General features: G+C 38.2%; 1 protein-coding gene and 1 long non-coding RNA gene across 2 annotated transcripts in view; both read left to right on the top strand.

Annotated features, from left to right (window-relative positions):
• The first annotated feature begins 359 nt into the window (after window positions 1-359).
• Window positions 360-13593, top strand: part of malrd1 (MAM and LDL receptor class A domain containing 1) — a 36751-nt gene continuing 23517 nt past the window's right edge. Inside the window, 8 exon segments of the mRNA XM_020586452.1 lie at window positions 360-565; window positions 5990-6186; window positions 7683-7788; window positions 8227-8594; window positions 9003-9448; window positions 11355-11442; window positions 11562-11738; window positions 11874-12030. Of these exon segments, the coding sequence (XP_020442108.1) occupies window positions 375-565; window positions 5990-6186; window positions 7683-7788; window positions 8227-8594; window positions 9003-9448; window positions 11355-11442; window positions 11562-11738; window positions 11874-12030 (1730 nt within the window). The 5' untranslated portion in view covers window positions 360-374.
• LOC109951774 (uncharacterized) lies at window positions 2113-2597 on the top strand. The gene is made up of 3 exons (XR_002273664.1): window positions 2113-2228; window positions 2348-2436; window positions 2520-2597. It is a non-coding gene; the product is annotated as an uncharacterized LOC109951774 (long non-coding RNA).

The following is a 13593-nucleotide window of genomic DNA, read 5'->3' as shown; positions in this document are numbered from 1 at the left end:
TGCTTGGCTAAGATAATCTGACCAGTTTCTGCCTTGAACTTCACCATATAATCTGGTGAATGCTTTTTGTCATGTAACTGTCAGCAAGAACATAAATAAGCATATTTCAAAAAACCTAATCTGAACTTTAATTTTTAGTCTCAACCTATTTCAAGAAGAAATGGGCATCTTTCTAACTGTGAAATACAAGAGCACATAAACCAGCAGAGTGACCTTGTTGAGTAAGAGCCATAAAAGCCATTTATTGCCTCTACAACATACGGTATTAACAGCTTGAATGCACATACAGGGTCCAGTATCCATGAGCCAAGTAAAGTGTACACGGCGAAGCTCTTAACGTGTCTTAACTACAAAATGCTTTGTGTCGAGCAATAATGAGGCTGATGACATTGCCGTTTGGATTGGTGTGGCTGCTGTTGGCCTTCTGTCTGGTGTTTACCCCTGAGTGTGGTGGAGGCTGTTTAACCCAGGACTTTACCTGCAATAAGGGACTATGTGTGTCTGAGGATTGTGTGTGTGACTTTGAAGACAACTGTGGAGATGGCAGCGATGAGAAAAATTGTGAGTAAAGCAGGAAAATATACAGTATAATACTACAATGTAAACCTGAACCATGTCAAGAGAATGTAAAAAAGTGAAGGTTATATTAGTTAGGTTAAATTAGAGTAAAACAGAAAGTAACCAAGTTAAAAAATACATTACAGACAGCACTGCTCATTGGCTGTGTAAATGCAAGTGAAAACCAATTTTTCAAGGGACTGTAACCATGGAGAGAAAATTGCCTGCCTGATGAAGGGTGTAACAACCGAATAAATCTGGATATCCATGATGTGCTATTATGGTATTTCACCAAAACCATTTACTGTTGACATGCAAAACATATCTTTCACACATAAAATGACTGTGCCTGAATTAAAAGAGCCATACAGTGTCTATAAATGGAGAGGATTACAGATATCTGTCAAAACAAACAGCTTTTTCAGTCTGTTTTTTATTAACTGTTCCTTGACAATTAAAAAGAATATCTTTTGAAGTCTTTTAGATATTTAATACCTTTTAAAAGTGTTGTTTTATCTTTGTATTGTTAATAACCTTAAAAGAAAGAAACGAAATAGAGTATTTCCTGTTCCTGTTTAATTAAAGTATGTAAAATTGTTTAAACAGCACTGAAAATAACCTGAGTAAAACTTTTAAAATTTCATGAATGATGAGTTTAGGGTCACAGCACTGGACATTTCTGTGCAACTTCCATAATATTGTACTTACAGATACTTAAAAATGCCTTTAAATCCCTTAGGAGCATTAAACCTTTTCTTTTTAAAGCCACTTTTCCCTCACAGTTGTTGCTTTTGAAGCTTACCATGTTTTTTGAGTCTATAATTGTATAGTAGCTTAAAGAGTCACAAAAACAGTGGTGTTATTGACTTATAAACAGTAGTGAAATACAGTGTGACTATTCCTCAAACCAGTAATAGATGAATTATATAATAACATTTTGTACATGCTCAGGTGCAAATATGCGGTACAAAGTATTCCCAGAAGCCAATGTGCCAGACAAGTCTGAGGATATAGTAAAGTCCAAATTTAGTATTTATTGCATGATTATATAAACATTTATATCATTACACATAACAAAAGTACACAAATCTGTATGGAAATAACAGCTGAACAGAGTTTGGACACATCCTAAAAGCATTTTTATAGCACATCTAAAGCTGAAAAAGGGTAGTAAACAGGCTCCTGTGAAGATATTAAATTCTTTATATATCCTATCTGAAAATGTAAAATGTAAAGAAATGTAACAGTTGCATCATCACTGATCCTCTCTGGGTACTTGAGCTTTGAAAATACCACAATATTATCGACGATGCTTTATAGTCCCTTGTTGCACATTTGTCTCTGTATTAAATACAAATCAAATACAATGGGAAACCACTTAGTTTCTGGGCTCTGCTGAGCTGATGAATCTTTATTGTCCATGAAGCCTGCAGCTTAATTTCAATACAGAGAATAATGGTAAAATACATATCAGGATAAAAAAAACAATAGAGTAAGTGAAAAGGCCGTCAGTGAAAGTGCAGCTGGTTTTTCTCTTGTAGGTTCACATTATAAGAGGTGCAACTTTGAGGAGGGATTCTGTGACCTGATCCAGAGCTCAGAGACATTATCTGAATGGACTAGAACAACTGAGGTCCCAGGACTCAACCACGACCACACCAACACATCAGGTTGGAGCATCTGACATTTGTCGTGTGGAGCAGTACATCCATTGTAAACGCACAAGCGTCACCATTTATTCGTTTTTTAAATCTTTTTCCATGTATACATGCTCATAACTCTCCCCCAGCCTATTTTCTGACCCTTCTACCTGTTGGTGGAAAGAGAATCACAGCAGACCTGAAAAGTCCTGTGTTCCTGCCCACTCACACTTGCCAGGTAACATATCAGATATCTTCATCCATAAACCAAGACAGAACCATAACAACAGGAAGATAACTGATGATATCTTCATTTGACAGATGAGTTTCTATCATTATGTTGAGGCAACACATGGATATCTTGAGGCCCTTATTCAAACTCACCCACTGAGGCAGAGCACAGTGGTGTGGAAACACTCCACACAACCACAGGGGGAAACATGGCTGCGGACAGCGGTTCTGTTTTCCAGCAATCACAGTTTTCAGGTCTGTAACATTCACAGCCAATTATAATAATCATAATAAGGGCTTATATTGTGTTTAATATTATAAATACAGTCCTGTTCAAAAGTCTTAGGCCACCATTAGATTTGTTTTTTTTTTTAGCAACGTTATGATGGCTATGTATATTTATTTCTCAGTCTCTTTCTCAGAATACTATGAGAAAATATAGAAATGAATGATAATGCTGCTTCATATTTGCTGGATGAGTAAAAAGACAACTGGTTTCTCTATACCTTACTTTCGATTTTTGGCCCGTTCTCAGCCTTATGATGTTGTGCTAATATTATATCTCATGGTTTGGTATGCTCAAGTATAGTGTGTTATCAGCATGTTAGTAAGTTAAAGTACACATAGTGATTCTGTATGAGGTTCCTTGAAAATGCTAAAGCATCACCCTGCAGGAGCTGTTTATGTGCACTGAGAGGGTGCTGCACAGACTGTGTGGAGTCCTATGAAGCCTGCTGTTTGTGCCCTTCCTATATATTCAGACAATGTCATTGCATCACCTTCTTCCCTTTTCTGCTTTTACCAACTGTCACTGACTGCAATAGGCTCGGTTCATCACATGGCAGACCCAGCACTGGGGGTAAAGAGAGGTCAACTCTCTGCTAATGTTCACTTTTCCCTCCATTAATCCACTTCCTGTTTCAAGGACGGTTTAGTTAAGTGGTTTTCATGGTGATTTCAGCTGAGTTCAATTTCAAACTCTCTGTTAAATGATGTGCCTTTTTCCACCTACTTGAATTGCCTGGAGTTTTCTGTTGACTTAGACCTGTGCACATACGCATAACCTTGACCTAGACCTGGAAACAGCTAATCTAATATGTCATGTGATTAAGGAGGATTTTGTAGAGATACGTCTCTAGTATTATCAGCTGCTGTTGGTGCAGAATGGCATAGTTAGAAAAAATTTTTTTTTTTTTTTTTTTATGAAATCGAGAGTACATTGTCTAGATCAGATAAACATGCTGGTTTGGCTGAAATCCTAAATAAAACATTATGTACACTCAATGCTAGTTTTGTATCTTCAAAGTCCAGGTTTTGGCAAAATAAATTAACACCTCAGGACAAGTTTGACACCTGAAAATTGTATATTAGAGCACATTTTTCCATCACACATGATGACACAAGTCACCATTTGTTTAGACCAGTCATACAGTAAATGATAGGTTGTAAAATCCCACTGGTGTAGATAAAACTGTTCTGTGGACTTTGATCAGTGAATCTGTGATGCTTTTCTGATAGCGCTGTGTTAGTTGGTGTGGGTCCATAAAAGACTTCAGAGAAAGCTACACTCATATATCCTTTCTCATGGCTCCTCCAGTCAGCCTCTGCCCTCCTCAGAGTAGCAATAAGAGCCTCATAATGGCAGACTGGAACAACTTCCAGGTTGAGCAAGGATCCAGGAGCAAGGAACAATAAAATAAGGGACCTGGGATTTTCCATATGTGTCACCCTTGTGATGGACTGGTGGAATCTGTAATAATTCTTTAGTATATTACTTGTGTGGCGTAGAAGATAATTATCTATGAATGTAATTATGTAAGAATGTTAATTCTGTAGTATATTACTTGTGTGGTGTAGAGGATAATTATTTATCTAGAGATATTGCTTAGGATTTAAAAGTTGTAAAATGATGTCATGGGGTAGGACTAGATAAGTCTAACTTCTTCCTACTCGGTTCAAGCATGTACTAGGTATAAGTAAATTGATATTGGATTATTATTTTTGGATATGTGTGAAATTACATGTGTTGACATATCAACTGTTTTACATACTTGAATGAATAAATCAAATCAAAATCAAATGTCCAGGGTGTATCCTGCCTCTTGCCCAGTGCTGGCTGGGATCAATAGACTTGATTTAGGTTTCAGTATGAGGATAACACATACATGCACACACCCATACTTTGCTCACACATGGCAAAATATGGAAAGACAGATTGTTTGGAAAAAGAATTAAAAGCAGTGACTGATGGAATGATATTTCTGTTCATCTTCCAGGTGGCGATTCGAGGGGAACTTTCCGCTGACAGTGATGCCTCTGAATTCCTGGCCATTGATGATCTATCCTTCAGTCCTGGGTGCATGACTGTGTCTGGTATTGCTACCATTAATAACATGTAACTACACAGATGGGACAATTTCAGACCTTGACATTTTGAAATATCACCACACATAAACAGACCTCTACAAACTTGTTTTGAATACTGATTCAAGCGAGGAGACACTGAAGCATCCAGGATGGGATTCATAACAGAACAAGTGAATCATTGAAATAGAGCTTACTACACATTTCCTTGCTGCAGTCATTGCTGTCATTACTGCAGTCTATGGGCTTATTTATGTGTGCTATAGTGTTCCTGCTGCAGCTCAGTGATGAATATGAAACAGCTGAACATCTTTGGGAGCTTTAGATAAAGAGCTGCCCACTTGGTGTTTTGGGCAGACTTGTAACAGATTGTTGTGGTGATCCTGTGCTAACGCACCAGAATCTCACAAGAGTGGGTTTTGACCATTGGAGTCAGTGATAATCAAGGTTCCTTTTGCAACTAAATAATGTTATTCAGTCGAAATGTCGACTGTATTAAGTCCTCATTCTTGGCTCCTGTGGCAGAGAGTGGTGTGGCCCCTCATCCTCTTTGCCCTCCCTCGTGGTTTGCCTGTGGTGGTGGGGAGTGTATCAAGGAAAACAAAGTGTGTGACTTCACCCCTGATTGTCCCCATGGAGAGGATGAAGCTGGCTGCCGTAAGAATCTTGTTTCCAAGTAACACATTTAATATTTGACATCCCATTTGTATGTTTATAAAAAGTAATGCAAAGATTGAGAAGATAAGTGTTTTCCACATTCTGCATTCCCATAAATTTTCCCATAAAACGGTCTCCTCTGTGTTACTGAGCATAGAGATGGGATTCTTTCAAATCATGTAGCAAAAATACACATTTACAATGTAACCACACTTAATTCTTTTATCTTTATTCCTGAGAAATAAACATTTTGGTATGACAGTTGGGTCTAAATACTACAGTACCCATGAGCCTTTGCTTTAGGGCTGTGAAGAGAGAGAAGCCCTCTTTTAGGTGCCCCTGGTTGTGGAATAAAAAATACCTTGTACTGTATGTTCCCCTATATAAAATGTTACATGACTCACAGGTGGATCAGCATGAAACTTTCTTAGTTAAAACATTTGTAGTGAAGATTAACATCTGTTATAATATCTCAGGTTTTTTGATAAACAGTCAAATAGACATGCTTGTTTATACAAAGAATGAACATTGTACAAAAGTTTCACAGTTATTTAATTACTTCCTTAATTCTCTATCCATTCAGCCTCCGAGTGCAACTTTGAGAGTGGCTCTTGTGGCTGGTACGAGCTCACCCCCGGTGATGGTTTTGACTGGGTCAGGGGTTCATCTGTGGAGGTGCCCCCGGAATACTACAACCGTCCACCACCCTTGGACCACTCTACAAACAGTACTGAAGGTACAATATGCCACCATTTGCCACGTGCAATTGCTGTTATCAGTCTGTGGAGTAAAAACAGAAACGTGTTGTGCTGATAAGATGATTTTACAGCATCCAGCATGTTTGGTCAGAAATAACTGGCAAAAGAAAATCCTATCTTCAGATTCAATCAATGTTTTGTGGGCAGAAAAGAAATGTCCTTTTCTTTGTGTTTTTAAGAGATAAGCCCTTAATGGAGAAATGCTTTCTCAGCCAACTGAATAATAGAAAGGAAATTGATCAGCTGTATTTGCATATTAATATGCCACACTAAAATACATTATATTGTGCTCACTCTGAAACACAGTGAGTCCTTCCTCGGCTTCTGCCTCCACAACTTGTTGCCATATATTACGCCTCATTACATCTTTATACTTTTCTCCAAATCAACCCTCCAGAACACATTTAAGTCTTCAAGGCATGAATTTAACGAGGAGCATTTTAGCAGGCTGACTCCAAGCAGATCTAGCAACACCATCTGTTGTTTTTGTTATGTACATTGTAGACCCTCTGTCGGGTTCAGTTTGGAGACAGTAAACTGAAATCTCTGGGAAGTTTTGAGAAGCGTCTAGCTTTGTGAAATGTCCTGGTGGGAGCATCTGTGTGAAGGTTTTGGAAAAATGGCTGTGACCATTCAGAGGCTTATCTAGTAATAATAATAATAATAATAATACTTTCTTTGTATAGCACTTTACAACTCAGTAGGAGCCCAAAGCGCTTCACAGAACAGCAGATAAAATACATGACCAACAACATACAAAATAAGACCAAAACAAGAGAAACTAAAAACACACAAAAAAGAAAATATAAATCAAAAGGTAATGATTAGGCTTCCATATCCAATATAAGTATAAAACAGCAAGCTAAAAGACATAGTAAGCAACAATATGTAGCCAGGTGGTGGTGTTCATAACAGCATTTATTTGGCAGATAGGTAGAGCCAATAAAACATTCAGACTCCAAAGAGTGATTACCTAAGCACTCTGAAAAATGATTGTTTTTGGTAAAATAATCAACATTTCAAGTTTTATATTTGTTGCTAAGTTTGAACTTAGCAACTCTCTTTGAGTTGTGTGAAATGAACAGGCTTTCTGCATATCACTACTGTGACAAGCTACTGTCTGCACATTTCAGACATGCCTGATAGCAAAATAAGCTTTGCTGTTGTCCTGTGACGTATGCCATCAATAAGCCACTGTTGTCTTGGTGACTGCAGATGACAGGATATGTTTTGTTTAGCCCATAATTCTTAATAAACACTAGACATTGTATTGCATAAAATCCCAAAGGGAGAGATTTATCTGAGAAGATAAATTTAATCTGTCTGGCAACAACAACAATGGGCAAAGGCGTTTAGTTGGAAAATAAATGATCCTCTCAACTCTCTGCTTCTGTAATTGTAATTGTTAGCAGAAACGTGGAGGTGTGCAAAATAAAGTAGATGGTTTGAATATTAATTGTCTTGCTCACGGCAGGTCACTTCATGTTTATCCTGAAGAACAGCAGCAGTCTTAACCCGAGAGCTGTGCTCCGAGGACCCTGGTTCCAACAGTCAGCCTCAGGCTGCACCATGACCTTCTGGTGAGAGTCGCACTGCCGCCTGGCCCTGTCTCACCACTCGACAAAGTTGTTTAACATGACCCTTGATCACAACCAGAATTATTCTACGTTTGTAAATTGTAGATTCACCTACAAGTTTAGACTTTTGCCAGTGTCCCTAATACCTCCACCCATCATTTCACTCTGCTCTCTCTTATTTCACAGTTGAACACAATAGAGATACTCATCTGAATTTGTCATGTCTCGACAATGTTATGGCCCCTAAAGGTTTATGTGAGATAACAGGTTATATTTTCCCACTAGGTGATTGGGACTGTACTACTGACAAAAAAGTGCTGAAGATTTATAAATTGAATTTTTCTACTGAGTTAACAAAAAGCCTCCTGTATTATGTGCAGCAAGCATTGTCACAAAAGGAATCTGAGTTACAGTATGAGCATTCTTCTTTATCTTCTTTAGGCATTATAACTCAGGTATATCTGTGGGGGCTGCAGACATGTATGTTCGCATCAGTGGAGTCCAAAACAACACTGTCATATGGCGAACACTGTATGACCAGGGACCCCGTTGGCACCAGGTCACAGTGCAGCTGGGTCGCATCACTCAGCCCTTCCAGATCGCTCTGGCTAAGATCAGCCTTGGTGTGTTCGATGGGGTCTGCGCCTTGGATGATGTCACCTTCAAAAACTGTTCGATGTCCCCAGCAGTGTCACAGTGTCCCCTGGACACACATTTCCACTGTGCACAGACCAAAGCATGTGTGGAGCACCTGCAGCTGTGTGACCTTGTGGATGACTGTGGGGATGGATCAGATGAGGAGGGATGTTGTGAGTGTTTCTGATAGTTGCAGATACTCAGTAGTTGAAGAACTATTCACATCCTTTACTTAAGTAAAAGTATCACTATTCTTAAGGTAGCAAAAGTAAAAGTAGTCATTATGCAGAATGGCACATTTCACATTCATTTATATCACAATATTACATTATATTTATTGATGCATTATTGTGAACATCACATTTACAGCTGGTCAAAGTTGAGCTAAACTACACTACTTTATATACTTATAACATGAAGTACTGCCAGGTAGCTTGTGAATTTTCCACCAGGGATCAATGCAGTTTTATGATTATACTGTATTTTGTATTATTTATCTGATTCTGGAAAGTAACTAAAGTTATCAAATGAATGTAGTGCTGTTTTCTGGCTCCAGTGAAATTTCCTATTGTGACTTACAGCTCCAGAGCTGCAGTGTAACTTTGAGCAAGGACTGTGCAGCTGGAAGCAGGAGCAGAGTGGAGGAGATGTGTTTGACTGGACCCGCATCCAAGGCCCCACTCCATCCTTAGACACAGGTCCCTGGAAGGACCACACACTGGGAACCCACTACGGCCACTACCTCTACATTGAGTCATCTGAACCCCAAGAGTTCAAGGACACGGCTGTATTACTGAGCCGAGTCTTCCAACCCACCCACCAGCGCGGCAAAGACCCGTCCAAGTCACGCCACCACTGTGCTTTCCGCTTCCATTACCACATGTTTGGATCACATGTGTTCTGCCTGGCAGTATACCTTAGGACATCCTCTACAGGCCGTGGCCACATGCTGTGGGTACGATATGGAGACCGGGGAAACCTATGGCACAGGAAGACTCTCTACCTCAATAGCGCTCGGCCTTTTCAGGTAACAAAACCAAGGCTATTTTGCTCCTGAAACAGATACAGATAGGGGAAAAAAAAATATGTTTGTTTAGGCTTTTGCTTGATAGAGCAAGCGTATAAAACCGAAGTTTTATAGTCCGGTTCTAAGTACATTTACATTCATATCTCAGTTTTGAGCTTATCCTGTTTTAATTTCATTTATTTGAGATATAATAGAAAGAAAGATGAATTAATTAACTTTATTTGTAGAACACCTTTCTAAAACAGGGTTTACAAAGTGGTTTACAACAACAAAGCAGTGATGACATGTCAACAATGAAAACAGCATACATTATAGCACAAAATAAAAGTACAATGTAAACAAAATAGGCCCCTTGAGTAATCAAAGACAGACACCCAAATCTGAGCATGAGTAAACACAGCTCCCCTGCAGGAAACAATGATATGTTAGTGAAGCAAATACTGTATTTAAGAGTGCACTGCAGCATGGCCTGATGATCTGTTTAACATCACTCACTCGGGATGGATATACTACTGTCATCACTGAGTGTAATTTGACAAGCAGTTAAAGACATTTCCTCCATCATGACACTGAAATCAGGAACTCTCTTTGTCAAGTTAACTGACTGTAGAAAGGGTTACATTAAGACAAGAGACATTAAATTCATATTCAGGCCGATACATTTGATCACACAGTGGGTATTTTGCTATAAAACAACAAACAACTAATGCATATCTTCTATGTAAAAACATGGTACATGCAAAAAAGCAACAATGAGCTGTGTAGCAATAAAATAGTTAAAAAGGTTTCCAAGAACAGCTGTTTGCCAAAGCATCAAGTAAGAATGGCTGGTTACTGGAAAAATATTTCAACCATATTAAATCATGCTAAAGTGGCATTATAAAAAAACCTACAGTAAATACTGACACTGTGCCTCTTCCAGATAATAAACATTTAACAGGCTTGTTTTGTTTATTAGATTTGTCTTAATCTAATGTACTTGCACTGCAATCCTTTAGGTAATAATTTGTTACATTAAAAAGCTGAGATAAAACTTAAAGTTCAGTAAATGTTGTAAAGCCTACTGGCAAAAAAAAAAAAACTAGTTCCCACTAGTCCTCGCTATTACTTAATTACATGATTTGTGCATGCAAATGTCAAATGATTAGCTGTCCCATTCAGACACAGGGGTAATTTGGGGCCAGTACTGGTTTAACCTGTGCTTTTCCTACAAATACAAATCAAAATGTCTACCAAAGGTTAATTGGGCACACTGATGATGTATCCTAGCGAGGGTTTACTGCCAACATTGCACTGTGATCTCAAAGAAAGACAACACAAGCGTGTAGCTTATTTTGGTGGCATGTAAAACTCCCAGAAGTTGTCTTGACTGTCAGCAAGACAAGATCACAAGTTATGAAATAAACAGAACCCTAGTAACGGTTTAAAGCAAAATGTTTATAGCTGAGTTCATCACTATAAAAATGTCTTTTTTAAATTTGTTACAGATTTAAAAAAAAAAATCAGAAAAAATGATTTTAATAGTGATATAAATCTATATAGAATAATTTCTAGCAACAAGGGGTCAGTATCAAAACAAACTAGCAGACATACTGCAGCTTATCATTATGGCTAATTTCATTTAAAAAAAAAAATTCCCCAGGTTCAATATTAACTCCCCTCTTTTTTGACGTGGTCTCCACCAACTCCTAGGAAAACGATTCAGGTCTATTGGTTGCTAAATGACAACTTTCTTCACCGGCTAGCTAACTGCTAACTGAACCAACCGTCAAAGCAAATGTTAATAACAATATATATGACCACATAAAATGTGGTCCATATATCTGACCTGACACTTTACTGAATGTTGTTTGTCTTGAATTGTTGATCTGCAGCGTCTTGTGTTTATTTTCACTTTTGATGACAGATTTTGATTGAAGGTACAGTAGGAGATGATTTCAAAGGAGACATTGCTATTGATGACCTTTCCTTCCTTGACTGTGTCCCATATGAAGGTGAATGATTACAACATAACATAAAATATGGCCTTTTTAAGGTAGTGGTTGTGTTCTCCAGGATCTCTTATTTTGAATTTCTGTTGTTGATTTGTGGTTTCTGTCATTTCTTGTTGTAGGAGAGCTCCCCACAAACCCCACTCTCCCCGTTGTGACCACTCCACCCCCCACAGTCCAGCCCCACAGCTGTCCCATTGGAGAGTTTGTATGTGGGGCATATGGAGAGTGTGTGCCGGAGAGTAAAGTGTGTGACTTCAAACATGATTGCTCAGACGGCTCTGATGAAATAAACTGCGGTAAAATCAGAATTTCTGTATAATCACACACTACTCTCATCAGTTTTTCCTGTTTAATAGACTCTTTCTCTCTTTTTTTCCATTTTCCCCAGACATTTTCCTGCATCCCCTAAATTTAACTTTCTCTCCCTCCAGTGAAGGAACTGTGTGATTTTGAAGGTGGTGACACTTGTGGTTGGAGGAATGTCGACCCCTCTCTGGTCGCAATTCATGCATTTCGCTGGTCACCTGATCAAGGGGAAAGCATTCATGATGGAGAGCAGTACCATCGTCCATTTAATGACCACACCATGTGAGTACCAGCAAAACGGATCATGTTTCTGCCTTTAGAGCAGAACAATTAGTCAGTTAATTTAATTGATTCAGAAAGGAACTGCTACACCCACAACCATTTTATTTAAGTTGTATCTAATTCTAATTTCTCAGATCATGAGGATTGGATATTAATCAGATAAACCAAGCATTTAAGCATTTTTTAAATTTATTTCTGTTATTTTTAAAAAGAAATTACTAATACATTGATTTCTAGAATAAGGGGCAGATTAATTGATAGTAAAAACTAATATGTAATTTATAAGTAGCTATGTCCCTCAGCAGACAAAATAAGATGGATAATCTTAAAACATACCATTTATCTTTCTTTCCATAAAAAATAAATTCAAGACATCAACAGCTACACACAATAAAATAAAATAACTAAATAAATAAAATATAAAAAATAATACATGGTCTTTTTTTTAATTCACTAAAAGATATATAGAGAAGAAAAGGACTGTGAGCCTGAATGAGTCTGACCCATCTATAGCAGAGAGACATTTTCCTGATTGTCCTTATCTGTGTTTTATTGAGTTGACAGTGTGAGCAGAAAATGGCTGTGCACTTTGACACTACATTTCAGTAATTTCTTCTCTCAGCCAGTATTACAGACACTATCTCCTTTCATAAGCTCTCTGTCTGTCTGCAGCAGCACCGTATTCCTAACTCCTGCAGCAGCCTTGATTGCCTTGCATTCGATAAAGAGTGAAATAGAGAGGGAAAGCTGTGTCTTATTTAAACCAAATGGAGCCAAACTTCTTATGGGAATTTAATAAAGTGATGCAGAAGGGTTTGGTGCACATATACTGTGGGCATGGTGCTGAGAGTGAAGGCAATTACAGCACTATTCATCTTACTGTTGGTGGTTTAGGGCTTTGTGATTGACACTTTAAACCTTGCTGGCTTATAGTTGAATGAGTGCGTATCAGTGAGGTTAAGAAAACTGTCATTAGAATTGCAATTACTGTAATGATTAGTTTCAAGTTAATTTGTTGGTTAATTTCACGACTGACTGATTCATCTATAAAATGTCAAAAAAAAGGGAGAAAATATAAGAATGGTAATTTCTTAAAGCCCTAACTGAAATCACTTGTGTTGTCCAAGCAACAGTTCAAAACCTAAAGATACTGTAAAGATATTCCATTTGCTATCACATAAGATTATATAAACAAGCAAGTCCTCTCAACACAACATCTGATCCGTCACTAATTCATCAGGTAAACGAAAAGTGATAATCTGCTGATTCAACTGTTTTTTCTGGTTGGTTTTATCTAGGTAACTGGTAAAGTGTTATGGTTTGCGGTCTTGCTTCCTGTTTGGTGCTTTTATTTAGGTTAGTTTCCTGTCTGGTGTCACCTCACCTGCCCCAGCTTTACCCCGGTTCACAATTACCATTCATTGTTTCCACCTGTTGCTCATTCTACCCTGGTCTTCTGCCTATATATCCTCCTCCCTTCCTTTAGTGCGGTAGCTGGTTCATTTGGTCTTGATGCCTTATTGTCTGTGTATTTGCTCAGCACACACTGCTAGTTCCCATGGC

This window comes from Monopterus albus, unplaced genomic scaffold, assembly GCF_001952655.1.
Source record: "Monopterus albus unplaced genomic scaffold, M_albus_1.0 scaffold405.1, whole genome shotgun sequence".
Classification (NCBI taxonomy): Eukaryota; Metazoa; Chordata; class Actinopteri; order Synbranchiformes; family Synbranchidae; genus Monopterus; species Monopterus albus.
The sequence above is the reverse complement of the archived record's forward strand: the minus strand, read 5'-3'. Positions and strand labels throughout refer to the sequence as shown.